This window comes from Dipodomys merriami, unplaced genomic scaffold (assembly GCF_024711535.1).
Source record: "Dipodomys merriami isolate MVZ:Mamm:240054 unplaced genomic scaffold, mDipMer1.0.p SCAF_48, whole genome shotgun sequence".
Lineage (NCBI taxonomy): Eukaryota > Metazoa > Chordata > Mammalia > Rodentia > Heteromyidae > Dipodomys > Dipodomys merriami.
This window is the reverse complement of record NW_027206046.1, coordinates 4,108,124-4,135,383: the sequence shown is the minus strand read 5'-3', so window position 1 is coordinate 4,135,383 and position 27,260 is coordinate 4,108,124. Positions and strand designations below refer to the sequence as shown.

At 38.8% G+C, this 27,260-nt stretch overlaps 1 protein-coding gene across 3 annotated transcripts in view; it reads right to left on the bottom strand.

The window, feature by feature from the left end:
• Positions 1–27,260, bottom strand: part of Herc1 (HECT and RLD domain containing E3 ubiquitin protein ligase family member 1) — a 178,223-nt gene that overhangs the window by 138,332 nt on the left and 12,631 nt on the right. For all 3 annotated transcript variants that reach the window (XM_069995206.1, XM_069995205.1, XM_069995207.1), the window contains exons 2-3: positions 7,420–8,375; positions 1,589–1,684 (exon numbers count right to left, since the gene is read on the bottom strand). In XM_069995206.1, coding sequence (XP_069851307.1) covers positions 1,589–1,684; positions 7,420–8,349 — 1,026 coding nt within the window. In that variant the 5' untranslated portion in view covers positions 8,350–8,375. The remainder of the gene's footprint in view (positions 1–1,588; positions 1,685–7,419; positions 8,376–27,260) is intronic.

The window sequence follows — 27,260 nt, the reverse complement described above, 5'->3', positions numbered from 1 at the left end:
CCTCTGGATCTAGTTGTCACTTTGCAGAAAATATACAGGACAAAGAAATATATTAATGTCTCATAACTAATCAGTCAAGCAAATTCACCTGGGCAGGAAAGTCCGTGAGACTCATCTCCAATAAAACCACTAGAAAACCGGAAGTGGTGCTGTGGCTCAAGCAGTAGAGTGCTCGCCTTGAGCTGAAGAGCACAGGGACAGCACCCAAGCCCAGAGTTCAAGCCCCACGACTGACCAAAAAACAAACAAACAACAACAACAAAAAAAACAACAAAGAAAATTCAGATTGTGGTAGATACTATAGTCTAAAAGCCTAGGCTTCTAAATAAATATATTGAAGGAAAATGGATGAGGAAAGAAGATGGAGGAAAAGAAAGAGGAAGGACAAAGAGAAAAAGAGACAAGGAGGTTTAACCACCATGCCTGGCTCTCCTTTTTTTAAAAAAATGTGCAAAACTTTGTAGCCAGAGGCAGGGAAGCTTACCGGTGTTGCCTCTATCTTTAGGGTATATTATATTTGGGAATGAAGAAGAAAATGAAGCTGGGCGCTGGTGGTTCACGCCTATAATCCTAGCTACTCAAGAGGCTGAGATCTGAGGATCATGGTTCAAAGCCAGCCTGGGCAGGAAAGTCTATGAGACTCTTATCTCCAATTAACCACCAGAAACCTAAAAGTGGTGCTGTGCTCAAGTGGTAAAGCACTCACCTTGAGCTGAAGCACTCAGGGACAGCACCCAGACCCAGAGTTCAAGCCCCATGACAAGCAAAAAAATAAATAAATAAATAAAATAAGGATATCTATTCCTAGAATAGCTTTCACGGATTTTCCCCACCCCAACCCCTACAAAAAAAAAGTGCAAAATTGAACTACTGTCCAGGCATGTACATTTGAATGACACAACTATAAAGAACTGAAAGGAAACTATTAGTCTACATGTTAGGCTACTGTTTACACTAGTGAGGAGGAAATGAGTTAAGAGTAGAAAATGAAAGGCTTTCTAAGGTGACTGGCAAAACTCTAAATACAAAATAGAAAGGTGATTATTGAATAGTCATTTGCTAAGCCATTCATTCATTCGTGTCTTTCTGAATGCTTTACATAATAATAATTTTAATTAAAATTACCAATACATGATCCAAAACTCAAAATAAATAAAAGCATTTAAAAAGTATGTTTTCTTTACATCACTGATTCTAAACACCCAGTTCCACTTCCTCAAGGAAACCACTGGTGTGACATTGTTTTAGAACTTTTCCAAACACTGAATGGATTGTTTTGAAGGGATAAAGACATGCTGTAACATTTTTAAAATAGAGTTAACTTTTAATTTAAAAAAAAAAAAAAAGAGGCCTGGGAAGCTGGCTCAGTGGTAGAGCGCTTGCCTTGCATGAATGAGGCTCTGGGTTCGATTCCTCAGCACCATATAAGCAAAAAGAAAAAAGCCGGAAGTGGCGCTGTGGCTCAAGTGGTAGAGCACTAGCCTTGAGCTGAATTGCTGAGGGACAATGCCCAGGCCCAGAGTTCAGGCCCCACGACCAGACCCCCAAAAAAAAGAAAAAAGAACACAAAGTCATGAAAATTCCATACCTCTTCAAAGAGACATAATGCTGCCTCGTAGAGTGAGCACAAGCCATCAGATGTCCTAGTCGGTTCTCTCCACTGACTCCTATCAGCAGATGAGCCCTATAATGAAACACAATGGGATATATAGCAAGAAAAAGAAGTATATGTACTAAAATCATTTAAATACTCTTCAAAATATATACCTGAAGAACTGTTTCATGATTACATACATTGAACCAAATCCTACCATTAGATATAAAAGCCTTTATCACAAAAGTGTTCTAAAAGATTTGGCTATTGAGTCAAATGGTCAATTCAGCAACTAAAATCCCTTTTGATTATCTTATCAACCAGGGATTTGTTCCAAGGGTCACAAAACTCCACAATTGTCAAGGAGGAGGAGTTTTGCCAGTTATGTATTTTGGGGGCAATCAGGTCTCTGTTACTCCCACCCTACCACTAATTTTATATATATATATATATATATATATATATATATATATATATATATATATATATATAATTTTTTTTTTTGTCAGTTGTGGGTCTTGAACTCTGGGCTTGGGCGCTGTCCCTCAGCTCTTCAGCTCAAGGTGAGTGCTCTGCCACTTGAGCCACAGCATCATTTCTGGTTTTTTTGGTGGTTAATTGGAGATAAGAATCTCACGGAGGGGCTGGGAAGGTAGCTCAGTGGTAGAGCGCTTGCCTTGCATGCCTGAGGCCCTGGGTTCAATTCCTCAGCACCACATAAGCAGAAAAAAAAAAAGCAGGAAGTGGTGCTGTGGCTCAAGTGGTAGAGCGCTAGCCTTGAACTGAAGAGCTGAGGAACAGCGCCCAGGCCCAGAGTTCAGGCCCACGACCGGACCTCCCCCCTCCCCCCCCCCAAAAAAAAAAGAGTCTCACGAAGTTTTCCTGCTAGGCTGGCTTTGAACTGAGATCCTCAGATCTCAGCCTCTTGAATAGCTAGGATTACAGGCATGAGCCACCAGCACCCAGCCCACTAATTTCTATTAATTATTCTCTTCTGTTTGCTATCACTAAATATCTACTTCTTAGATCGCTTTCAGTAAACATCATAGCTAGTCTTCTAATCACAGGATATGACTCCTCATCTTTAGATCTTTAACTTTACTGGGTTGTTTCTTTTATTGCTAGGTCATAAGATGCTATCTTTCCGCTGCCAAGCCAGTTTTCTTTTTTTTTTTTTTAATTATTTAGGGCAGTGCTATCTAGCAATCTTGTTAAAATACAAACTTTGATTCAGAAGTATAGCTAGGCCTGAGATTATGCATTTCTAACAAGGCCCAGATGATGTCCATGCTACTACCTGAGGCTCACACTTTGAGTAGTAAGGTTTAACACTCAGACTTGTAGGCCTAAAATCACATAAAAAGCTGAGTGCTCAAAAATATCTAGTCTCTAGACACGTATTTCAATATCAGCGTATATTTTGGCATAAGATCACCAAATTCTATAAGTAGCTGTGTAGCATTTCTACAGAAAAACACAACTGTGGTCTGTGCCTCCATTACTTAAAAGACACCTCTAATTATTACCAAACCAAAAGCAGATAAGGACACAGTGTGCTTGCTTTCTGGGAGCTTGTTTGTACCAATACCAGCATGATCCCTCTTTTATGCTTTTCTACAACATGAAGGAAAATCCTGAAAACAGCATAAAGTTCTCAGTGGTTTTCAATCAAGGCTCTTACTAGCCATGGAACTGGTAAGTTTTCTCATCTTTAGACAGAAAATAATACTGTAACATCTACAGGTATTGAGAAGATTAACTGAAATTATGTATAAAACATACATAGCACTCTTTCTAATACATATTAAGATATCAAAACTGGTAGCAACAGTTTTTATTTTACATCATGTGCATTGAAAAAGAATTTAAAAAAATATTGAGGACCTTTAATAAATGCTCGCTAAATTAAAAAAAAAATAAAAGCCGGGCGCTGGTGGCTCACACCTGTAATCCTAGCTACTCAGGAGGCTGAGATCTGAGGATCGCGGTTCAAAGCCAGCCCGGGCAGGAGAGACCATGAGACTCCTATCTCCAATAAACCACCAGAAAACCGGAAGTGGCGCTGTAGCTCAAGTGGTAGAGTGCTCGCCTTGAGCTGAAGAGCTGAGGGACAGGGCCCAGGCCCAGAGTTCAAGCCCCACGACCGACAAAAAAAATAAATAAATAAAATAAAATAAAATAAAATAAAATCAGGACTGGAGTATTGCTCAGTGGTAGAAGGCTTACCTAGCATGCCTGAAACTCCAGGTTCAATATTCAACACTGAAGGAAGAAAACTAAGCCAATAAAACATCCTCCAAACTCTAAGACAATTCCACTGATTTCTTCCCTCCCTCAAACAAGTCAAAAGTTAGATGACCTACGCTAACTCTAGTCAGTTGAAATTTGACATCTCTAAAACCTATCCTACACAGATTTCTCAGTATGTTTTTCTTGTAAGCATGCTGAATAATAACAGTAACTGTTAATATTATTATTTTTAAAAACTAAAATTGGGTTTTTTGTTTTTTGAAACAGGGTCTCACTATATGGCTAGCTTGAACTCACAGTCATCTTGTATCACCCCTAATGCTGTGATCATAGGCTATGTACCACCACACCTGATGCTTTTGCTCATTGGCTAGCGCTCCACCAACTGAGTCATGCCTCCAATTCCTGGTTATGAATTTTTAGAGAAACTAAATTTTGGAAAACATGTATATATTTTTTCCATTTGGAAAAAATGTATAATTTGGTATACTGTTAATACAGTTGGAAGTTCAACAGTCCAAATGGAAACTAAAATATAATGTAAATTTGTGGTTTTACAAGTCTTCATTTAATTATATTTCTCTTAAATAACTACCATCCAAAATAATGTGATACCTTCTTTCTTCCACATTTGTCTAAGATATTCAGACAAGAACACAGACTAAATGAAATATAGTTCCTTATGTTCTTGCTATCTAGTTTTACTCAAAACTGCTTTAACCCCTCCTTGACAGCAAGGAGGGATTAAAAAACCCTAGAGCATAGCACACAAGGCCTGCGTTACTTAGAGCCTCTTCCTATTCCACCCCATACGTCCAGAGGCTTGCTGCCTCACTGTCACACCTTGGTGCTTTCTGCAGTTTGATCTTCTCTCTGTAAATCACCTCAGTTCCTCCAATTCACACACTTAACATTGATAGGAAAAGTCCTCTATTTCAATGAACTTTAAGAATCCTTCCCCATAAGGCATTGTCTACCTCTTCCCTTCTAGCCTATTCCATTCCTCTCAAAGTAGATGTCTTACTAGTTAGCCCATTAATTTTACATAGCTGTGTATCCCTCTTTTATTTAACTTATGCTAGTTAGAAACAGCAGTGCAAGCTAGGGATGTGGTTCAGTGGAAGAGCACTTGCCTGGCATGTGTGAGATCCTGGGTTCAACAAGGCAAAAAGAAACCTTCCTGAAAGGCATAGCCCCTACCAAACATATTTATTGTTTTTTCTTTTCTTTTTTTTTCTTTTTTCTTTTTGTTTTTTTTTAAATTGGGGCCTAAGCACTGTCTCAGCTTATTTTTGCTCAAGGCTAACTAGCTCCACAGTGCCATTTCTTTTTGCCACAACTTTTCTGGTGGTTAACTGGAAATAAAAGTCTCAAGGACCTTCCTGCCCAGGCTGGCTTTGAATCACAAACTGCAGATCTCAGCCTCCTGAATAGTTAGAATTGCAGGTGTGAGTCACCAATGCCCAGTTATATTTTATATTTACCTTTTTTTTTTTTTTTTGTCAGTTGTAGGACTTGAACTCTGGGCCTGGGCCCTGTCCCTGCACTCTTCAGCTCAAGGCTAGCACTCTACCACGTGAGCTACAGCACCACTTCAGGTTTTCTGATGGTTAATTGGAGATAAAGAGTCTCATGGACGTTCTTGCCTGGGCTGGCTTTGAACAGTGATCCTCAGATCTCAGCCTCCTGAGTAGCTAGGATTACAGGCCACTGGCACCCGCCCATATTTATCTTTTTAACCCAGTATCTAACAGTATCTGGGCACAAAAGCTTAGTAAATATCTAGTGGCATCAAAAGCCAAAAGGATTCATATTGTAGCTTTGTTTTTATTTATTTTTAGGGTGGTCTTGAGGTTTGAACCCAGGACCTAGTGCTTACTAGATTAAGTGCTCTATCATGTGAGTCACGCCCTCAGCTATATTTTATAAAATTTGAAGATAGATGCTAACACAGTAATATGAAAATCTTTGGGTTTTTCCCATACTCTTATTTAAACGTAACTTAAGTGTTTCATATGTGCCTATTCAAACACAATTAATTGCATTAGTATTTATAATAGAGAGTAAGACTTGCCCAAGTAAATTTAATTTATAGATTGATTTTATTTTTGTTAGGCTTTGTGACAGGAATTCAACTGATTGTTATGTGCCTCATACTTATAACTTATAGCTTAGAGATAAATCCTGTCCATTCATCTAAGAATAGAGAAACTCAAGGCAGAGAACATGAGGTTAGCCTACCAGAAAAGGCTCTACATATTTTCTGAGTTCTCAGACTACATGGTAAAAGGTTTCTGGAGACTACAAGAGTAAGACTCTATCTCACTTATCATGAAAGGAAGAATGACTAGTGCAAATTCAATTAAATAAGCACGCCTTTCCTCTAAAGCCAGTCTAAGATTTATTAATATTCTATATAATACAGGCCTGAGATGACTTTGAGTACCAAATTAAACCAAACACAAATGATTATTCTCCAGAGTGGATTCAGAATTCTGATAAAAGTCTCATTTTCTGGGGTACCCTTGGCCTAATAAAGAATTACATATTACAGGATATGGGCTTGGGAGAGAAATGTGATTCCTAACTAAGTGTTGGCATTTTGTCCACAAATGAGAGCTCAAATAGAGAGGAAACTGGAAAATCAGAAATAAATTTGTTACATGCTTAATGAAAAAGAAGAATTAGAAAGTCTGATTTCCTTCGGCACCCCTTTCCTTCTAAGAAGTAATACTGTCTAGGATCACACCTCTCAGTCTTCAAAAGGCCTCCTCCTTTGAAAATACACCATAAGGGGCTGGGAATGTGGCTTAGTGGTAGAGTGCTTGCCTAGCATGCATGAAGTCCTAGGTTTGATTCCTCAGTACCACATAAACAGAAAAGGCCGGAAGTGGTGGTGTGGCTCAAGTGGTATAGTACTAGCCTTGAGCTGAAGAGCTGAGGGACAGCACTCAGGCCCAGGTTTCAAGCCCCATGACTAAAAACAACAAAAAAAGAAATTACGTATTTATTGTCTGACTGCTCTATTAGGTTGCAGAAGTTATATTGCTAAGGCTGCACTTCTAGGGCTATGAATAATACTTGGCCTATAATACATGATCAATAAAAACTAAGCAATGCAACTGGAGATGTTTTCAAAAGACCTCTATACTCACTAGCCAAGGTCTCTCCATTAAATATATAAATTTACTAAAACACAAAGAAGTTAGCAAGCATGAAGCCTTGAGTTCAAACCCCAATATTGAAAAAAAAAATTCTAAAACTATAAATCTGATTCCTGATATAGTGGGTCATATACTATACCACTGATATATACTATATATATATATATATATACACACACACACACACACACATACATATATGTGTATATATGTGTGCATATATACATATACACATGTGTATATATATATGTATATTTAAGCTTCCTCACCTGAAGTACACAAAATATATTAACTTAGTAAGTACCAAAAGAACTCTGAAATCAATCACAATTACTACCAAGTTATTAATAGCTGGTTGACTTCTCCGAGGTATTAGCTGCATATTTTAAAGTTGACATTTATAGTACCTACCAAAGAACGTCTCATCTGCATTAATATGGTCATAAAGCAGTCAAAGCTAATCATTCCTTCCTGGCTTGATAGCAGTTTGCTTTTCTCCATGGTATTTACAACTGCTGAAGCCCCCAAAGCCATTTCTATCCATTCAAGAAGATACCGAAGAGAACCTCTCTGAGCTGCTAACCCAAGAAGCAGTTCAGAAGCTAATCTACGACCTAATGTGTCTGCTCCAGAATTGGGAATAGTTACTCCTTTAAGAAATGTTGTTACTTGTGATAAGCAGTCCAAACCCATAGGAGGAATCTTGCTTTCATTTGCTAAAGACAATGGTGGCAATGAGCTCACGACTTCAATTGCAGTATGAATAACATCGTTGCAGAGACTGAGACCAGGTCCTGACACCGGCATCATCCAACTTTGTCTCAGAAGTGCAAATAATAAACTTAGCCCAGTTCGAACGCCCATTTCTATAAGTGCATCAGTGCTTGATCGAGGACGCTCGCAGACAGAATGGACATCTGCTGAACCAGAACTGCTCTCTGGAGAATGCTGCTGCTGTTTCACTTTGCCTTTGTCATGGTACTTATTGGAAAGTGCATAAAAGACTCGCTGGAGTACAAGCAGTCGTTTTCGAAGAGCCCCAGCAAATGGAGAATCTGAGCATACCATCTTTGCCAGTGCTAGCTGGCTACTGAGAAGGGCATCCAAATAATGATCCTGCTCATCACTTGAAAGAGACTCACGTTCAAAGTCTGGCAACTGTGGTCCTTTGAGGCATAGAACTTGCTGGGGCAAAGGTACTACTTCCTTATTGCTGACCAGTTTAGAATACAGGACAGCAACTCCCTCTCTTGTGGCAATAGATTCGCTGTCCTCTGTAATCCAGGAGCTGTTCAGGTGTTCGAGCCATTTCAGTTTCACTGGTGGAACCATAGTTGCCATGTTGATTTACTCTGCAGCCATTAGTTCTACAGAGAAAGAGAAAACAGTCAAATATTTACAAGGATGATTCAGAAAATGTTTCTAAACTTATAATTCATGATACCTAAATGACAAAATGCAAGTGAAGTCTGGAATTAAGCTCATGGTACAGTTCTAATATTAAGTTTTTTCAAATGTACCATGTTAAGATATAAACATCAGGATGGAAATAAATGGATAAAAGCATATGGGAACTCTGACCCATTTTTGCAATGTGTCCATAAGTCTAAAGTTCCAAAATTAAAAAGTTGTTTTAGAAACAGTGACTTCTTCAGATAGACCTTTCTCTTCAGGTCTTCATCTGTCAGTAAACAATATACTCTACATACTGATAACTCCTCAGCTTTTACCATGACCTTTTCCTTGAACTTGTATATACAACTGCCTATCTCACCTCTCAACACAAAATTTTTTTTTTAGAATTTACTTTATTGTTATTATAGAGGTGATACATAGAGGTTTTAAAATTTACATGTGTCAGGAAATGAGCACATTTCCTTTCATACAATCAAGCGATTTTTTTTTTCCTGAGTTTTTGAGATAGGGTCTTAACAGGTTGGTCTGAAACTCATTATATAGCCCAGACTTGCCTCCAATTCCTGATAGTCTTGCTTCAGCCTCACAAGTGCTCGGTTACAGCATGTACCAACATATCTGGCTCTCAAAATATACCAAACAGGCATCTCAAACTGAACACATCTGAACCTGTTCCTGTTCCACAATTACAGTCATCACTACTCAGACTTGTTCCTCCTATAGATGTCCTCATCTTAACAAATACCAACTCTATCTATCCTTCTAGTGTCAGATCCGTGGGGCCAACAAAGATTACGAGGGTCTTCACTGATGTCTCCTTCTCTTCCAATCAAAATTCAATTAATATCTGGGTGCTGGTGGCTCATACCTATAATCTTAACTACTCATGAGGCTGAGATCTGAGGATCAAAGTTCAAAGCCAGCCAGGACAGTTAAGTCCTTGAGACTCTTACCTCCAATTAACCACCAAAAATCTGAAAATGGAGTTGTAGCTCAAGTGGTAGAATGCTAGCCTTGGGTGAAAAACCTCAGACACAATGCCCTGGCCCTGACTTCAAGCCCCAGGACAGGCACAAAAAAAATTCAATTAGTAATTACTATTTTCAAAATATATCCAGAATCCAGCCAGTTATCACCCCTCTACTGTTACTGCCTGTAAATGCTCTCCTATCATGGGTCACAGAAAGAGCCTTCTTACTGGTCTTATTGCCTTCTATCCTTCTAAAATCAACTCTAATACAGCAGAAGACTAGGACTTTTTTTTCTTTTGGTTCCAGTACTGGGGGCTTGAACTCCAGGCCTCATTCTCTTCCTCAGCATTTTTACTTACCACTAACACAATACCACTTGAGTCACACTTCAGGTTTTTTGCTAGTTAATTGAAAATAAGATTCTCTGTTTGCCTGGGCTGTCCTAAACTTTGATTCTCAGATCTCAGCCTCCAGAGGAGCTAGGATTACAGCCACCAGCACCCAGCTAGCACTTTTAAAAGTTAGGTCAGATTCCTCCCCTGAGAAGGATGGAGTAGCTGGGACAGACCAATGCTCTGCCCAAAGTAACTACAAACAACAGATGATTTCTAATTGCTGACACAACAAGGGTAACTAGAATCAGAACTTGAAAGAGGAAGTAATTGCAGAGGTAAACTGGCATTCTGAAGATACTTCCTCTTTGGGGATATTTGCCAGTATAGGTAGCAGAGAAGAAGATGCTGAGTTTGCCCAGGTATGATGTTACTGCTCAAAGATGGAGAAAGTGGCAAAGCTTTTGGACTATACCAAGAACCTGACAAGACATCCCTTTTCCTTGGATTCTCAAATCCCTTGAATTCTCAAATTCTCAAATCCAAGGGAAAGATGGGGAAGTATGCTCCCTAATACATATGCTCACAAAAGCTTCATATGTCAGAGACTAAGGAACTAAACAGAAAGCAAACCTTTGAAAAGCACAGCAGTTTTCAGCAGTTTGCCATGGTAAGAAGATAATGCTTCAAGCTCAAGACCTGACAGGAGAGGGATCCCAGGTTCTCAGGTGGCCTTTAAGCCCTAGAACAAATTACAAGCCAGGCAAATTAGGGGTAAACTGAGTCTTACCAAAACTATAAAACAACCTTGACTCAATCCACCCTCTAATTGCCTAGCAAAGAGCCTCTAATTGCTATACACAATGAAGAACATTTAAACAAAAATTACCAGGTATGCTTTGAGGCTAATATGCCATAAACCAAGAAAACAAACAGGTAGATCTGTAAGTGAATCAGTTAACAGAGGAGTTAGACAACAATATTATTATCATTATAACTAGCATATCCCAAAAAGAGATGGAGAAAGCAGATGAAAAGTTTGAAAAGTTTTTGTTTTGAAAGGTGTAGGGCTTGAATTCGGGGCCTGGGCGCTGTCCCTGAGCTCTTTTGCTCAGGGCTAGCACTCTACCACTTTGAGACGCAGTTCCACTTGCAGTTGTTAAGTGGTTAATTGGAGATAAAAGTCTCATGAGTACTTTTCTGCCTGGGCTGGCTTTGAATCATCATCCTCAGATCTCAGCCTCCTGAGTAGCTAGGATTACAGACATGAGCCACCAGCACCCAGCAGAGTTTGAAAACTTTTACCAGAGAATTGTAAAGGGAAAGAGGGAAGAGGGAAGGACTAACTGGCTGACTGCTGGACTACCCCTATAATCCCAGCACCAGGTAGCAAATTCTCAGATAGCAAATTCTCACATAGTCTATGAGACAGTGAATCTCTGTCTCCAAAACGAAAACAAAAAGTGAAATGGATATTCTAGAACTAAAAAAAAAAAAAAAAAAAAAAAAAAACACAAAAATTGAAGTAAATATGTATGAGATCATTTCTTTCTCTCTAAAACCCTGAAAGTCTTCCCCTCTCAACAGATTAAAAGATTCAACCACCAGCCAGTAAGCCTATCCACTCTGGCTTCTCTCATTTACTTGACTTCAGACACGCTAATTTCCTTGCTGTTTATAGGGCATACAGAATATATGCTATTTTCTCAGGGTAGCAATCTCCTCCCCAGGGTATATTCCCTCATTTCCTTGTTTTTGTGCTGAAATGTCACCTTCTCAATGAAATCTTTACAGAAAGTACTAAAAAGTACAACCCACCCAGCATCAGTGGCTTACACTTGTAATCCTAGCTACTCAGGAGGCTGAGATCTGAGGACCAAAGTTTGAAGCCAGCTCAGGTAGACAAATCCTTATCTCCAATTAACCAGCAAAAAGCCATGCAGGCATGGCTCAAGTGGCAGAATACCAGCTATGAGGTCTAGAGTTCAAGCCCAATATAAGCAAGCATCTCACATGTGCCTGTGCACACACACACACAAACACATGCACACTATGTATGCCTTTATACACAGAGAGATAGCTAAGTTTTCATCTCAAAGTATGAGAGGTTTAAACTCAATCCTATCTCTCAGGCAAGTCCCTAGAATGGTAATCATAATAGTTGGTAGTAGAGAAAGATCCTCAGTCACTGAAAGGAATTTAATTTTCAAGACAAAAGGCATATCTTCAAGAAAGTACTCTACACAAAGATTCCAAGTTACAAAGAAACTTCCTGTCTCTCTACATGCCCTATTAAACTCCAAATATAAACTCCGATGTCACTTGCCTTCCCATGTTTATGAGTCTCACAGACTTTCTTGCCCAGGCTGGCTCTGAACCACGATGCTTAGCTCTTAACCTCATGAGAACCTAGAATTGCAGGCCTGAACCACCAGCACCCAGGTGGTATTGTTCTAATATAAATTATAACCAATCAATCTGAACATCTTAAGTTTATTGATCAATTTGATGCACTCATGTGTGAAATGCTTATTCCGGCATTTCTTATTGGTTATCTCGTCAATTTGTGAAGTTTTTTAATATTTTAGTACAGTCTTCTCTCATCACTGCAAAATTTCTTCTAAATATACTTTGCATACAAATGTAATATTTTCTTTCAAGCCTTCTGTTTCTCATTCTTGGTCAAAAGAACCCTTCCACCATACTCTCATACTCAGATAACACTTGAATTCTAGACTACACATTCTGCATCTTTATTTTCTTAAAATATTTTGTTTCACTTTTGACACAAAGCTTTAGTATATCTGGATTAAATTATATATGCATCTGAGATTTTAATAAACCTTGTAGTATAAATTCAAATCCATTTCTTATTTTTGTTTCCACATAAACAGCCATTTTACTATGTCACCAACTTAATAAGTAATCTAGGACTTCAAGGTAGTTAAGGACAATGGCAAGTACAAAAGTTCTTCCCCAAACATTAAGAAAAAAAGGAATAATTAAATGCTATACCAAATCATACTGATAGCATTACTTAAAAGATACACAAGTCAGGCGCCAATAGCTCACACCTATAATCCTAGCTACTCAGGAGGCTGAGATCTGAGGATCACAGTTCAAAGCCACTTGGGGGAAGGAAAGTCCATGAGACTCTTATCTCCAATTAACTACCAGAAAACTGGAAGTGGTGCTGTGGCTCAAGTGGTAGAGGGCTCACCTTGAGCTGAAGAGCTGAGGAACAGTGCCCAGGCCCCACAGTTCAAGCTCCACATCGACCAAAAAACCACCAAAAAAACAAAAAACCAGAATATCAAAACTGCAAATAGCTGTGAATAAAAAAATCCCAATGTACATATTCTCACCTCCAACCAGCCATCGACTTTGTTGCAAGAAAGACAAGAAGAAAAAAAATACAGGAAAAAACAGCAAAAAATGCCAATATGAGTACCATACCAGCACTTGGGAGGCTAAGACAGGAAGATCTTGAATTCAAGGTTAACATAGGCTGGCTATATGAAGAGACTTTGTCTCAAATAAACAAATAAATACATAAATAAATAAAGCTGGGTATGGCAGCACATACTTGCAATACCAGCACTAGGGAGACTGAGGCAGGCAGGAAGATGGTGACTTGGTGAGTTCAATTTATTATTCAAGGGTATTATATAATCATGTATTTTGGTCTACCTAATGTTGTTTGGATTTTTGTTTTTGTTTTTCCAGTACAGGGGCTTGAACTCAGGGCTTGGGACATTGTCCCTGAGACTGTCTGTGCTCAATGCTAGCGCTCTACCACTTGAGCCACAGTGTCACTTCCTTGGATTGTTAACTTACACTTTTTTTTGGGGGGGGGGGGTTGTGGGGCTTGAACTCTGGGCCTGGGGCACCGTCCCTCAGCTCTTCAGCTCAAGGTGAACACTCTACCACTTGAGCCACAGCGCCACTTTTGGTTTTCTGGTGGTTAATTAGAGATAAGAGTCTCACTGACTTTCCTTCCCCGGGCTGGCTTTGAACCACAATCCTCAGATCTCAGCCTACTTAGTAGCTAGGATTACATGTGTGAGCCACCGGTGTCCAGCTTTATACTTTTTCTTTTTTTCTTTTTCTTTTTTTTTGTCTGTTGTGGGGCCTGAACTCTGGGCCTGGGCACTGTCTCTCAGCTCTTCAGCTCAAAGCTAGTGCTCTTACCCCTTGAGCCACAGCATCACTTCCAGATTTTTCTGCTTATGTGGTGCTGAGGAATCAAACCCAGGGCCTCATGATGCAAGGTAAGCACTCTACCACTGAGCTACCTTCCCAGCCCCTAAACTTTCTTTTGATTTGTTGTTACCAATTTCCTTCGATTGATATGTATGAAATTTTATTCCCAATTTTCTCAAGTACCACTGTATGAATTTCATTTTTTTCTTATTCATTTTTACAGTATTGAATGTTTTATATTATTTCAGATTTAATGGTACTATCAAATCTTTCTGGTTCTGCTTTTTGCTCCTAATACTCAATGTAAACCTGGCTAAAAATAGTTAACAATACACACATACCACATGCTGAATATTGGATGGCCCTGAAATTTCCCCCATCCAATTAATTAATCCAATGTGGTGCTGAGGAATAGAACCCAGGGTCTCATGCATGCAAGGCAAGTGCTCTACCACTGAGCCACCTTCCCAGCCCTCCACTATTATCTTGGAACAATGCAGATCCCTTCCCACCCCTTTGCACCAATAGTTAAAACAAAAATTTGGTGGGCTGGAAAGGTGGCTCAGTGGTAGAGCGCTTGCCTCGCATGCATGAGGCCCCAGGATTCGATTCCTCAGCACCACATAAGTAGAAAAAGCCAGAAGTGGCGCTGTGGTTCAAGTGGAAGAGCGCTAGCCTTGAGCTGAAGAGCTGAGGGACAGCACCCAGGCCAAGAGTTCAAGTCCCACGACTGACCAAAAACAAAATTGGTAAAGGATCTCTTTTCCTTAAAAATGTAGCAACAAAGTTATAAAGCATACATTTCTGCTTTATAGATCTTTTTTTTTTAGAAACATAGAGAGAATATATATTGTGATGTGACAGTCAATCAGAAATAGCGTTGCTTTACAGATCTTAAACTTTGAAAAAAGGAAAAATTGGGTCAATTATCTTGGTCACTACGGACTGCCTCATACAGCTTTTGTTAAAATCTTGTATTTACTTCTATTACTTTGAGAATAAGAGTACAAAACAAATCAAGAATAGTGGTAATTTTTAAACATCTCCAATGAAAAGCAGGTTATAAAAATTAGGTCAGAAGCTGGTGGCTCACGCCTATAATCCTAGCTACTCAGAAGGTTGATATCTAAGGATTGCAGTTCAAAGCCAGTCCAGGGAGAAAAGTCCTTGTGAGACTCATCTCCAATTAACCACCAGAAAAACAGAAGTGACACTGTGGTTCAAGTGGTAGGGTGCTAACCTTGAGCTGAAGAGCTCAGGGACAATGCCCAGAGTTCAAGCCCCATGACTGACAAAAAAAAAAGAAAGAAAAAGAAAAGTAAAACAAGCTCAAATTCGAAAGTTGTAACAGTGGGAGTGGGGAGGGCTACAGAGAGGCAGAATGAGAATGAATATGGACGATGAAATTTATTTGCATGTATGAAAATACAACAATGAAACCTGTTGACATTGTTTTAAGAAAGGGATGTGGGATGAGGAAGAGTGACGAAAAGAGGTGAGGTTCACAGTTACACATGTATGGAAATGTCACAATGAAGTCCCCCTTGTGCAACTAATATATGCTTAATGAAAGAGGAAAATACTTATATTCATACATTTTTACTAGCTACCTAATTAGAGTTCAGATACTTGAACTTTATTATAAAAATGAATTTTTAAAAAGCCAGGCATCAGGACTCAGTAGTTATACAAAGGCTATGAGAGGGGATTTAAGATTATAGGCTCATGCCTATAATCCTACTTACTTGGGAGGTTGAGATTTGAGGATCCCGGTTCAAAGCCAACTGGGGCAGGAAAGTCCATGAGACTCTTATTTCCAACTAACTACCAGAAAACAACCAGAAGTAGTGCTGTGGCTCAAGTGGTGGACCACTTGCCTTGAGCTGAAGAGCCCAGGGACAGCGCCTAAGCCCAGAGTTCAAGCCCCACAACGGACAAAAGAAAAAAAAAGGTGATCAGCAGAGACAGGACTTGACTGTATGTCTCCAGATTCTGAAATTCAGTGCTATTTCTACTGCAATATAGTATCATTCCCTGGAAAGATTAATTTTAAACATAGAAATAGAAGTAAGATGCAGGTGTTAGGAGTTGGACTCAACCAAAGCAATTCTTTTGGAGAAGTGTAACACCACTACCTGCCCTTCTCCCTTCACCCCCAGAATCCACACTTCAGGATGAGCTTGAATTTAATTTGCTGACCATTACTGTAGCTTCCAAAATCAACTCCCTAACATTAAGTTCTCCTCAACTTCAATTCATCTGCAGTCTTTCTATAAATCCAAATCTGGTATCATTTTCCAAAGCCTCAAATGGCTGTTCAAGTAAAGGTCAACCACTTAACACCAAGAATGTAACTCCTTACAATCAGAAATTAATATGTCTTGACAGTTTATCTTGTGCCCTCCCCCACTCAACTCCTTACATAAAAGCTATCCAGCAAAATTCTTAACAAATTCTACAACTTCAAATAGACCATCATAACATTCTCCTACATAACTGTCTATATGTCCTCATTGCCTCACTAGCCAGAATACGATTCTCAAACATGAACTCTGACTGTTCCCCTCCCTGGCTTTAAAATCCCCCAGTACTTGGGGCATACTTGGGGCATTACATTAAGTAATTCAACCTAACTACAAACTGAATTAAATATCATTTACTGAGGAAAGCTATCTTGACCCACAGGAAATCAAGTCCTTCTTTTTAAATACAAAGGAAAATAAATATTTACACAGCAGTCACTACTTACACCTGATACCTTGCACAGGTTGTAACTATGTACTATTTAGCTATTGGTTTCATGTCTATTTCTGGCTTATGATTAAGAAATATACATTTGGGCTGGGAATGCGGCTTAGTGGTAGATTGCTTGCCTAGCATGCATGAAGCCCTAGGTTTGATTCCTCAGTACCAATAAACAGAAATAGCCAAAAGTGGCGCTGTGGCTCAAGTAGCAGAGTGCTAGCCTTGAGCAAAAGAAGCTCAGAGACAGTGTTCAAGTTCAAGCCCCAGGACTGGTGGGAAAAAAAAAAAGAAAGAAAGAAAGAGAAAAAGAAATATATTTTTGGTTTTCTACTCCCTTTTCTGATAGTTGCTAAAATTTACTGAGTAAATAGAGAACAAACTAAGCATTTTCTGTAACCCATAACAAGCCCCTTTCAAAGGTATCTGAGCTTATATATATAAGTTAACTCCAGGTGGGCCCTTACAGGACTTCAAGATGGAAACAAGTTGCCAAAGAAACCAAACAAGTAATTAAAGGGTTGGTCCTTTCAGCCTCACCTCCAGACCTTTGAGAATGGAGAGGCTGATAAAGACTGGGCCAGTCACCAATGGCCAGTGATTTAATAAAGAGAGTATGTAGACCCGGTTTTGAGAGGTGCTGGATTGGTAAACATACTGAGGTACTAGAAGGATGGCACATCAGAGGTCACAGAAACTCCACTATCTTCCCCCAATAACTGCCCTATTCATCTCTTCTATTTGGCTATTCTTGAGTTACCATCTTTCTAATAAACTAGTAATAGGAAGTACTGCCTTCCTGAGTTCCTTAAATCATTTTAGCAGATTATTAAACTAACAGGAAGGTAGCAGCCATGGGAATCCCCAATTTGTATCCAAGTCAGACAGAAGTGTGAGAAATCTGGGGACCTATTACATGTGACTAGCACCAGAAGTGGGATTAAGCCCTTTAACCTACAATATCTGGGGAGTTAATGTCAGAATTCAGTTGAAATGCCCGGTGCTGGTGGCTCACGCCTGTAATCCTAGCTACTCAGGAGGCTGAGATCTGAGGATTGAGGTTCAAAGCCAGCCCGGGCAGGAGAGACCCTGAGACTCCTATCTCCAATAAACCACCAGAAAACCAGAAGTGGCGCTGTAGCTCAAGTGGCAGAGCGCTCGCCTTGAGCTGAAGAGCTGAGGGACAGCGCCCAGGCCCAGAGTTCAAGCCCACGACCGACAAAAAAAAAAAAAAAAAAAAAGAATTCAGTTGAAATGCAGGTACTCATCGGATATTTGAAGAGTAGAAAATTGGTTGGGGCGAAGAAAAGTCCAAATCTTTGGTGTCAAATGTGTTGTAAGTAAAACAGAATAGACAATCACTCACACTAGTCTACAAAGTCCGTGAGGAAAATGACTTGTTAAATTGACTTATATGCCTAGTGCTTACTAGCACAGGTAAAGTATACAGAAGGATCTCAATAAACATTTGAGTTAAGTTGATCAATTGGAGCATGTCATTATTCATATCAGATATAATTTAAACTAGATATTTTCTTAATTTGAATAATACAATAGAAGCAAGACCCAGTGTGGTGTTACCCCAGGGTTCATGACATATCTATGGATTCTTACTTCAACAGCCTTCTGTCTCTTGCTCTCAATGTATATACACTTGGAAATCTTAGCCACTTCAAGTCTTTCAACATACTCTCATATGCTGACACCAGTCCATATTTCTCTCTCCTGAGCTGCACACCTGAATATCCACTACTAACAAGATATATCCACTTGAATTTCCCAAAAGAACCTAAAATTAAACATGTTTAAAACTGAACCAGGTATGGCTCAAGTAGGAGACCATCTGTCTAGCAAGCACAAGTCTCTAAATTCAAACCCCATTACTATTCCTCCAAATTATCTAAAACTGAACTCAACATCCATTGCCCCACACCCACAACAAACATATAGTGCTTAGATTTCCTAAAAGAAAGATGTTCTCAAATACACTTACAAAGAATGTTTTCCCAAGAACAGAAGAAAGCATTTAAAATGTTCTGCAAATGAAACAAGCACACACTGTGGTTCAGCTCTCCTGTCTCCTAACATAAGTACTTCCCTTCTAGGTTTCATTAGGCCATTAGGCTGATTGGACTTTGACATTCTTACTTATCAAACCATACAAACTATTAAACTAGGTCACTAGTTTGGACTGAAATAATGCATTAAATCCAACAAACCAACTACCTTATGCCAAAGTTTCACATCATGAAAGCAAAACTAAATAAACTGTTTATTTGGCCTTCCAAAAAAAATCAAGAGGGATAACAACCAAACCTCCAAAAAGGCCAGTTTTAGGTGACATAATAGTCCTCCACTTTAACCTTTACAATTTGAAAAGACCATTACACTTTTTGTTCTGTTTCTGCATTCTTGAACTTTTGCGGTCTCCTCTGCTCAGCTTATTAGAACACTCATTCTGTGGTATAGAATGAGGTGACATGAATCACAAATAAAAGCCAATTCGATCTATAACTAAATCTGCTATAATTTTATCTTTTGACAAAATATCAATGTTTAGCTACACAGAATCAAATGCTTAATTTTTATTACTATCATTTACAAAAGAAACGCATTAAAAAGAGAAAAGACTTGCTGAGTTTGCTGGCAAAGTGTTTTGCTACATCAGTAATAAGAACTAGTCAAATGCAGAAAGCAGATGTGCTTACTTTGCAAGTAAAGAACTAAAGACAAAATAGAATCAAATGAACAGGTTTTCACTTTTATTCTGAAACCATCAATTCACAATCCTGATGAGCCAGCTAAATAACTAACAAAGAAAAAAACTGCTTTGTTTTAAAATTTAATGATTTATGCCACTAAGACCATAGTTCTTTTTTCCTCTCCTGGTCCAATGCACAAATCCAAACTTAATTACCTACATAAATTAGCAAATTCACCAACAAAAACAGTAGAGTTGGAAAACTACCAAGGAACTGGAGGAAGAAAGAAAAATTAGCACTACAACTATCTTTCTAAAGCTGAAATAAATGAGGGTAGCTGACAAGATTTAAACAGAAGGTTCCTATAAGTTTGTCTAAAAGTTATTATAACTAAGTTAATCCAATTCTAAAGGTTTCTTGCATTCTCTAGGTAAACAGAGCAATATCTCTAAAGTGCACTAATTTGTACGTGGCAGGAGTTTTAAGAGTAGGTGCTCTTATTACCCCCACTTGTCAGGAAATGAAGCAGGCATAGAGGCTGAATAGTTTACTGTCAAAGTGACAGCAATTAGTTAAGAATTTAAACAGAAAGTCTTATATCTGGCCTCCCAACCACTAAATCACACTACTTATCATTATCATGGTGGTTTCACATGTTCTATCTCACTCTAATTTTTGTTAATTAAAAACTTCAGTTTTGCATAAGTCAGCTGCCAATTCAGTTCATTCACAGATAAAACATGTTCTTTATGCATTTATTTCATTTATTCATTTCATTATTTTTATTTTTGCTAGTATTGGATTTGTCTATGGTTGATAGGCAGGTGCTCTACCACTTCATCATGGCCCCTCACATTTTTATTTTTCAAACAGGAACACCTGTTTTTCAGGGCCTAGCCTGGACCATGATCCTATTTAGGTTTCCCAAAGTAACTCAGATGAGAGGTGCATGCCAACATGCCCAACTTTTTACTGGTTAATATAGGGGAGGAGCTCTTAAACATTTTGTACAGACTGGCCTTGAACCATGTTCCTCCTGATCTTTGTCTCCCAAGTAGTTAGCATTTACAGGCATTGGCCACCACACCTGGCTAAAATATATACTTCCTAAACAGTCACTCAAGATTATAAAATTATTTCAAACAACAGGCTGGGAGTGGGGGGAAGTAATGGGAGAGGAAGAGGCAGGAGAAATGCAAAAGTATAGCTAAGTATGGCCATACATACCTATAATCATAGCAGTCAAAGGAGAGGCAGGAGGACCACTGGAGCTAAAGGATTTGAGAGAAGCCTGGGCAGCATAACAAAACCAACTAAAAACAATCAAAAGGAAGCCCACCAGTGGCTTACACCTGTAAGCTACTCAGGAGATTGAGATCTGAGGATCATGGTCCAAAGCCAGCCTGGACAGGAAAACCCTTGAGATGCTAACCACCAATTAACCACCAAAAAGCCAGAAGTAGAGCTGTGGCTCTTGTAGTAGAGCGTTAGCTTTGAGCATAAAAGCAGCTCAAGGCAGTGCCTAGTCCCTAAGTTCAAGCTTCAGAACTGGCATAAAAAAAATAAATGGATAAAATAAAAAGAAGATCTGAGAATATCAAAGTAATTCTGATAAACAACTAAGTTGGAGAACTTACATTACAGGACTTTGATGCTTAATATAAAGTTACAGTAATCAAGACTTGTGGCATTGCATTAAGATAGCAATCTAGAGAACTAAACTACTAGTTCAGAAACAGATCCACATACTTATGGCCAACTGATTTTTAACTAAGGTGTCAAGCTACCTTATCCTTTCTCAATAGAGAAGAAAAGATAATCTCTTCAATGAAAGGTGCTAAAACTGGCTATACTGGGAGAAATGTGTGTGTGTATATATTCTAGAAGCAGCAAAACTAATGTGATTAGAAAAGAAGAATAAAGGGGAAAAAAGATGAATGGTATCCAAGTGAATGGTAGCTTAGGAATAGGTGAAGATTAACAGCAAAGAAGAAAAGGAAAACTTCTGAACAATGATGAAAATGAACTATACCATGATGATGGAGGTAGTTACATGACCCTAATTCCATACTATATTAAAAAAATCCAAAAAAAATCAACATACACACACACACACACACACACACACACACACACACACACACACACACACACACACACACACACACACACACACACACACACACACACACACACACACACACACACACACACACACACACACACACACACACACACCCCAATTCATGTTACTTCATAGACCTAAATGTAAGAGCTGATTCAAAACCCCACTATTACAGCAAACAAAGGCAGTGGGGAGGTATAAGGAAATTTTGAGGGGCAGTGAAAAAAAAAGAGTTGTACTGTAATACTAACGATTGTAAACATGTCAGATAGTTTCATTAACGTGGGAAATTTCACTGTATTTTAGTGATACTTCATCAAAACTACTTCTGGTCACGATCGAAGAGGCCAGAGATCCTGAGAACAGATTTCAAATGCCTGATAACATGGCTAAATCAATGTTTCCTACTCCAAAATTACATCTAAAATTAACTCCCCTATCTCTTCCAGCTCCTCTCTATCCTAATGGTCCCCTACATGCCTCCTATATCATTATAAAACAGTCGCTTAGAGTCATAACTCAAACTACCCAAGAGCTAACCTATAATCTTTGATCCTTTATATGGCAACCTCTTTCTCACATTTCTACTAGTCCCACCCATTTCAGCCTTCAGAACTTGCTCTGGGAAACTACATGTGTTTCTTAAGAGTTTGCCTGCATTTTACCTACTTCCATATATTAATCTTAGAGCAGGTCTAATCAATTATAGTGCTGCCCATCTGGTTTTCAAAGGCACAGGGTTCTCTAACTCCTATCAAACTGAACATGAGCCATTATTGTGGATTTAAGTCCATTCAGAAGCAGACAAGTTTTTCTTCCCTTACAATAGCTAAAAGACAGAAACAACCCACTCTCAACAAATGAATGAATAAAGTATAATATATGCATACAATAGAATATTAGCCATAAGTGAAATAAATTTTGCTATAGCCACAGCATGGATGGATCTTGAAAACACCATGTTTTGTGGAATAAGCCATTTTTAAATTTCATTTTTATGCATTCATATATCTATAAGTATAGATATATGAAGAGAAAAAGCAATTACAGCAAAATGTTATAATTGTGACCTATATGAAAAGTATATGGATGCTCATACTGTACTTTCAACTTTACTATTAATTTGAAAGCTTTCCAAAATCAATTTGAGGAGGGTAGAAACAGCTGGATCAGGCACAGCTGAATCCAATGTTGTTAAAAATAAGTGGGGAGAATATAGAGCAAGGCAATGTAGTATACACCTGTAATCACAACACTAAGCTGAGGCCAGGAAGATTGAGAGTTTAAAGTCAGCCTGGGCTGCATAGTAAGGTCAAGCCACCAGACCAGAGTATATAATTAGGCCTTATCTCAACAAAGTAAACATAGAAGTGTGGTTTTTCCATTATTCATCATGTTCTTCCTGATGGAGCATGTACAATAAACTCACCTATTCCAAGGAATTACATATTAAGCAAATATCACTTTTAATTCTCCTAGTCATTTTTGTTTAAGTAATTATAGTTACATTATTATATTATTATATGTCAGCTCAGCATTCAGAGCTAGATTTGTAGCTCTCACTCAAAAATGAGCTGACAGAAAAAATAGTGCTTCCCTAAACATAAACACATTGTCTACCCTTCCCATATAGTAAGATAAAAGGCCAAACAGTAAGTTTACTTAAGCTTGAGCTTTGAACCAACTACATAGAGCAAAGCTAAAGAGCAAGTAATTGCTTTGTTCACCACAAATGGTAGGAAGCCAGATCTTTAAGGCTTCAATTTTCAACGCAGATCAGCACCATTTCCTATAATAGACAAATCTCTATTGGTTTTCTTGTTTGCTTACTTTTGTTTTTCTTATTCAAACACTGTGATTAAGTCTTTTTTTTTTCTTTTGGTTGTGGGTTGAACTTGACCCTGGGCGCTGTCCCTCAGCTCTTCAGCTCAAGGCTAGCCTTCTACCACTTGAGCAACAATGTCACTTCCAGTTTTCTGGTGGTTTATTGGAGATTAGAGTCTCATGGACTTTCCTGCCCAAGCTGGTTTTGAACTGTGATCCTCGGATCTCAGCCTCCTGAGTAGCTAAGATTACAGCATGAGCCACTGACACCTGGCTTAAGTCTTATATCTATATTAAATTGTCAACGTTAGTGTTAAGCCAGTGAAAAACCTGCAGGAAATCTCTATTGTGACATGCCTAAAGGAAAATTATTTTAGTGAAAAATCTAAGCGACAAAACTAATTCAAAGCCAGCCAAGGCAAGAAAGTGCAGGAAAGTCCATGAGACTCTGATCTCCAATTAACTACCAGAAAGCCAGAAGTGGAGTTGTGGCTCAAAATGGTAGAGTCCTAACCTTGAGTAAAAAAGAACCCAGGCTCTAAATTCAAGCCCCAAGATCAACAACAACAAAAAGTTTCTCGATGTCATTGAATATTAACATACACTCTTCATCACTGGCTATTTTTCTTTACTTCATTCAAATCCTCCAATCCAACATTTTCCAAAATTTATTTCTCAGATCTCTACTTCAGCTATTTTTTTTTGCCAGTCCTGGGGCTTAAACTCAGGGCCTAGGCACTATCCTTGAGCTTCTTTGGCTCAAGGCTGGCACTCTACCACTTGAGCCACAGTGCCACTTCAGGCCTTTTCTGTTTATGTGGTACTGAGGAATCAAACCTAGGGCTTCATGAATATTAGGCAAGCACTCTACCACTAAGCCAGATTCCCAACATTCTTCAGATCTTTATAAGGGAGAAAAGGTTCAATGATCATATAAATTTGGAAAATTCTAGGTTAATGCTAACCAGGTTTCTTTACTGTAATCACATGCTAATTTGTACTATGGGATTCCAAGAAAGATTAAAGTACACATTTCTCAAGTTTATCTGACCTTAAAACTCTTTTGTCAAGAAGCTACATTAACAAGTACTGCTGCTCCAGTTCTTTGACAACCTTTAATGAAAAATTAGGTTGTGCTATGTAAACTCAGTATTTTGTTAATCTGATTCACACACAAGATCATGCTGCAAAATCTGGCTGAGGAAACTTAAAAACTGCTGCCCTATACAAATTACTTTTGAAATTTTTTTTTTTTTTTTTTTTTTTTTTTTTTTTTTTGCCAGTCCTGGGGCCTGAACTCTAGGCCTAGGTGCTATTCCTCAGCTCATCAGCTCTTCAGCTCAAGGCTAATGCTCTACCACCTGAACCACAGGGCCAATTCCAGCTTTTTTTTCTGTTTATATGGTGCTCAGGAATTGAACTCAGCGCTTCATGCACATAAGGCAAGCACTCTACCACTGAGACACCTTCCCAGCCCCTGAAATTTCTTAATATGAACATTGTCAACAAATCCCAATGACCAGCTCTACACTCTACATCACAAGCTGTGTATTTCTTCTTTGTTTTTTTTTTCTTTTTTTCTTTTTTTTAGTCATGGGGCTTGAACTCTGGGCCTACGCGCTGTCCCTTAGTTCTTCAGCTCAAGGCGAGCACTCTACCACTTGAGCCACAGCACCACTTCCAGTTTTCTGAGTGTTTATTGGAGATAAGAGTCCTGTCTGTGGACTTTCCTGCCTGGGTTGGCTTTGAACTGTGATCCTCAGATCTCAGCCTCCTGAGTAGGTAGGGTTACAGGTGTGAGCCACTGGCACCTGGCTATAAGCTGTGTATTTTTTTTTTTTTTGGGTCCGGTCGTGGGGCCTGAACTCTGGGCCTGGGTGCTGTCCCTCAGCTCTTCAGCTCAAGGCTAGCACTCTACCACTTGAGCCATAGCTCCACTTCCGGCTTTTTTCTTTTTGCTTATGTGGTGCTGGGGAATCGAACCCAGGGCCTCAGGCATGCAAGGCAAGCGCTCTACCACTGAGCCACCTTTCCAGCCCCAGCTGTGTATTTCTTATACGGATTTTATTTGCCAGACAGCCTTTCAACTAAGTCTACACATTTAATATTCCCCAATGTTCTCGCATGTTTGAACAATAAAGGCTTGGACTCATGCAGTAGAGAAATTCCACCATAGAAATCTGTCAAATCATCAGAGTACTAGTGATAACCATACAAGTTACAGCATCTGACACACAGGAATGATAAAATTTTGCTATTTTGTAGTCTGTGATAAATTAACAAGTCTAAGCAATAACCATCAATCACTGCTAACATCACAAACAGCAATTAAGACCTTATGTACCTCCTGATAAAACACAAATCACTATTATGTATTTTTAAAAATCAAAACAATACTAGTTGTCAATTTATATGAAATTCAGAAGACAAATGAACACATTAAATGACATTGTATAGAAGTTATTAGCAAAGTAAGAACATAGGAAACTTGGTTTCTTAAAATACAATTGGAAGGAGGAAAAGAAAGAAAGAAATGAAATGAATCTAAAGATTAAAAGTGGCTTAATAAAATAATCAAACTATGGACTTTATTTTGATCTCACTTCAAGTAAATAAGCCATATGTTTATCTATATATCAAAGAAATATGAAACCTGGTTACACATGTGATATTATATAGAATTATCTATATGGTCAGGGGTTGAGCTCAGTGATAGAACACTTGTTTTTTTTGGGGTCCGGTCGTGGGTCCTGAACTCTGGGCCTGGGCGCTGTCCTTCAGCTCTTCAGCTCAAGGCTAGCACTCTACCACTAGAGCCACAGCACCACTTCCGTTTTTTTTTTTTCTTTCTGCTTATGTGGTACTGAGGAATCGAACCCAGGGCCTCATGCATGCAAGGCAAGCGCTCTACCACTGAGCCACCTTCCCAGCCCAGTGATAGAACACTTGTAAGGGCCTGATTTGCACACACAAGAACTTGCAATAAAATTTTAGAGTATGATAATATATTATAGCCATGTTATAAAAGAGATTCTTGGGCTGGGAAGGTGGCTCAGGGGTAGAGTGCTTGCCTTGCATGCATGAGGTCCTGGGTTCAATTCCTCAGCACCACATAAGCAGAAAAGGCTGGAAGTGCCACTGTGGCTCAAGTGGTAAGAGTGCTAGCCTTGAGCTGAAGAGCTGAGAGACAGCGCCCAGGTCCAGAGTTCAGCCCCACAATGGACCAAAAAAAAAAAAAAGATTCTTTTAGAGATCAATACTGAAATGCCTGAAATGTACAAATTACATATAAATGGAATTTGGTTTAAAACAATCCAAGGATTAGAGGTGTGGGTGAATAGAAATATAGAAGACTATAGAAGAAACAAGGCATGCTTTTGAGTTGGTAATTCTTGAAGCTCAATGTTTGGTACATAGGAGCTCCTCAGTTCTCTACTATTATATTAATGTATGTCCAAAATGATCTGTAATAAAGAGAAAATGCTGAGTAGGAATTGAATCACCTGCCTAGAACTGCATATAATCTCTAACACAGAAATCCAAGTCAGGCATAAGTGACTATAAATTTACTAAGATCATATTATATTTGTAGAAAGTACCATAAAAAAAAATCATTTGTAGAGCTGGGAGTCAAGTTTGGTGATAGAGCACTTGCCTAGCATTAGCATATCTGAGGTTCTGGATTCTATCCAGGACTGCAAAAAACAAAATAGGAAGGAAGGAAAGAAGGAAGGAGGGAAGGAAAGAGAGAGGGAGGGAGGGAGGGAGAGAAGTAATTTGATACGAATTTATTAGCAATCTACATGCTAAATTCTCCCATGTAATTACTCCTATTTTTACGTCTTATAACAATATCTGACCAACTAACAGCTTTCTCAGAAAAAAGGCAGTATTTGAATATGATTTGCTTGTATTCATTAAATAAAAGTCACAGAAA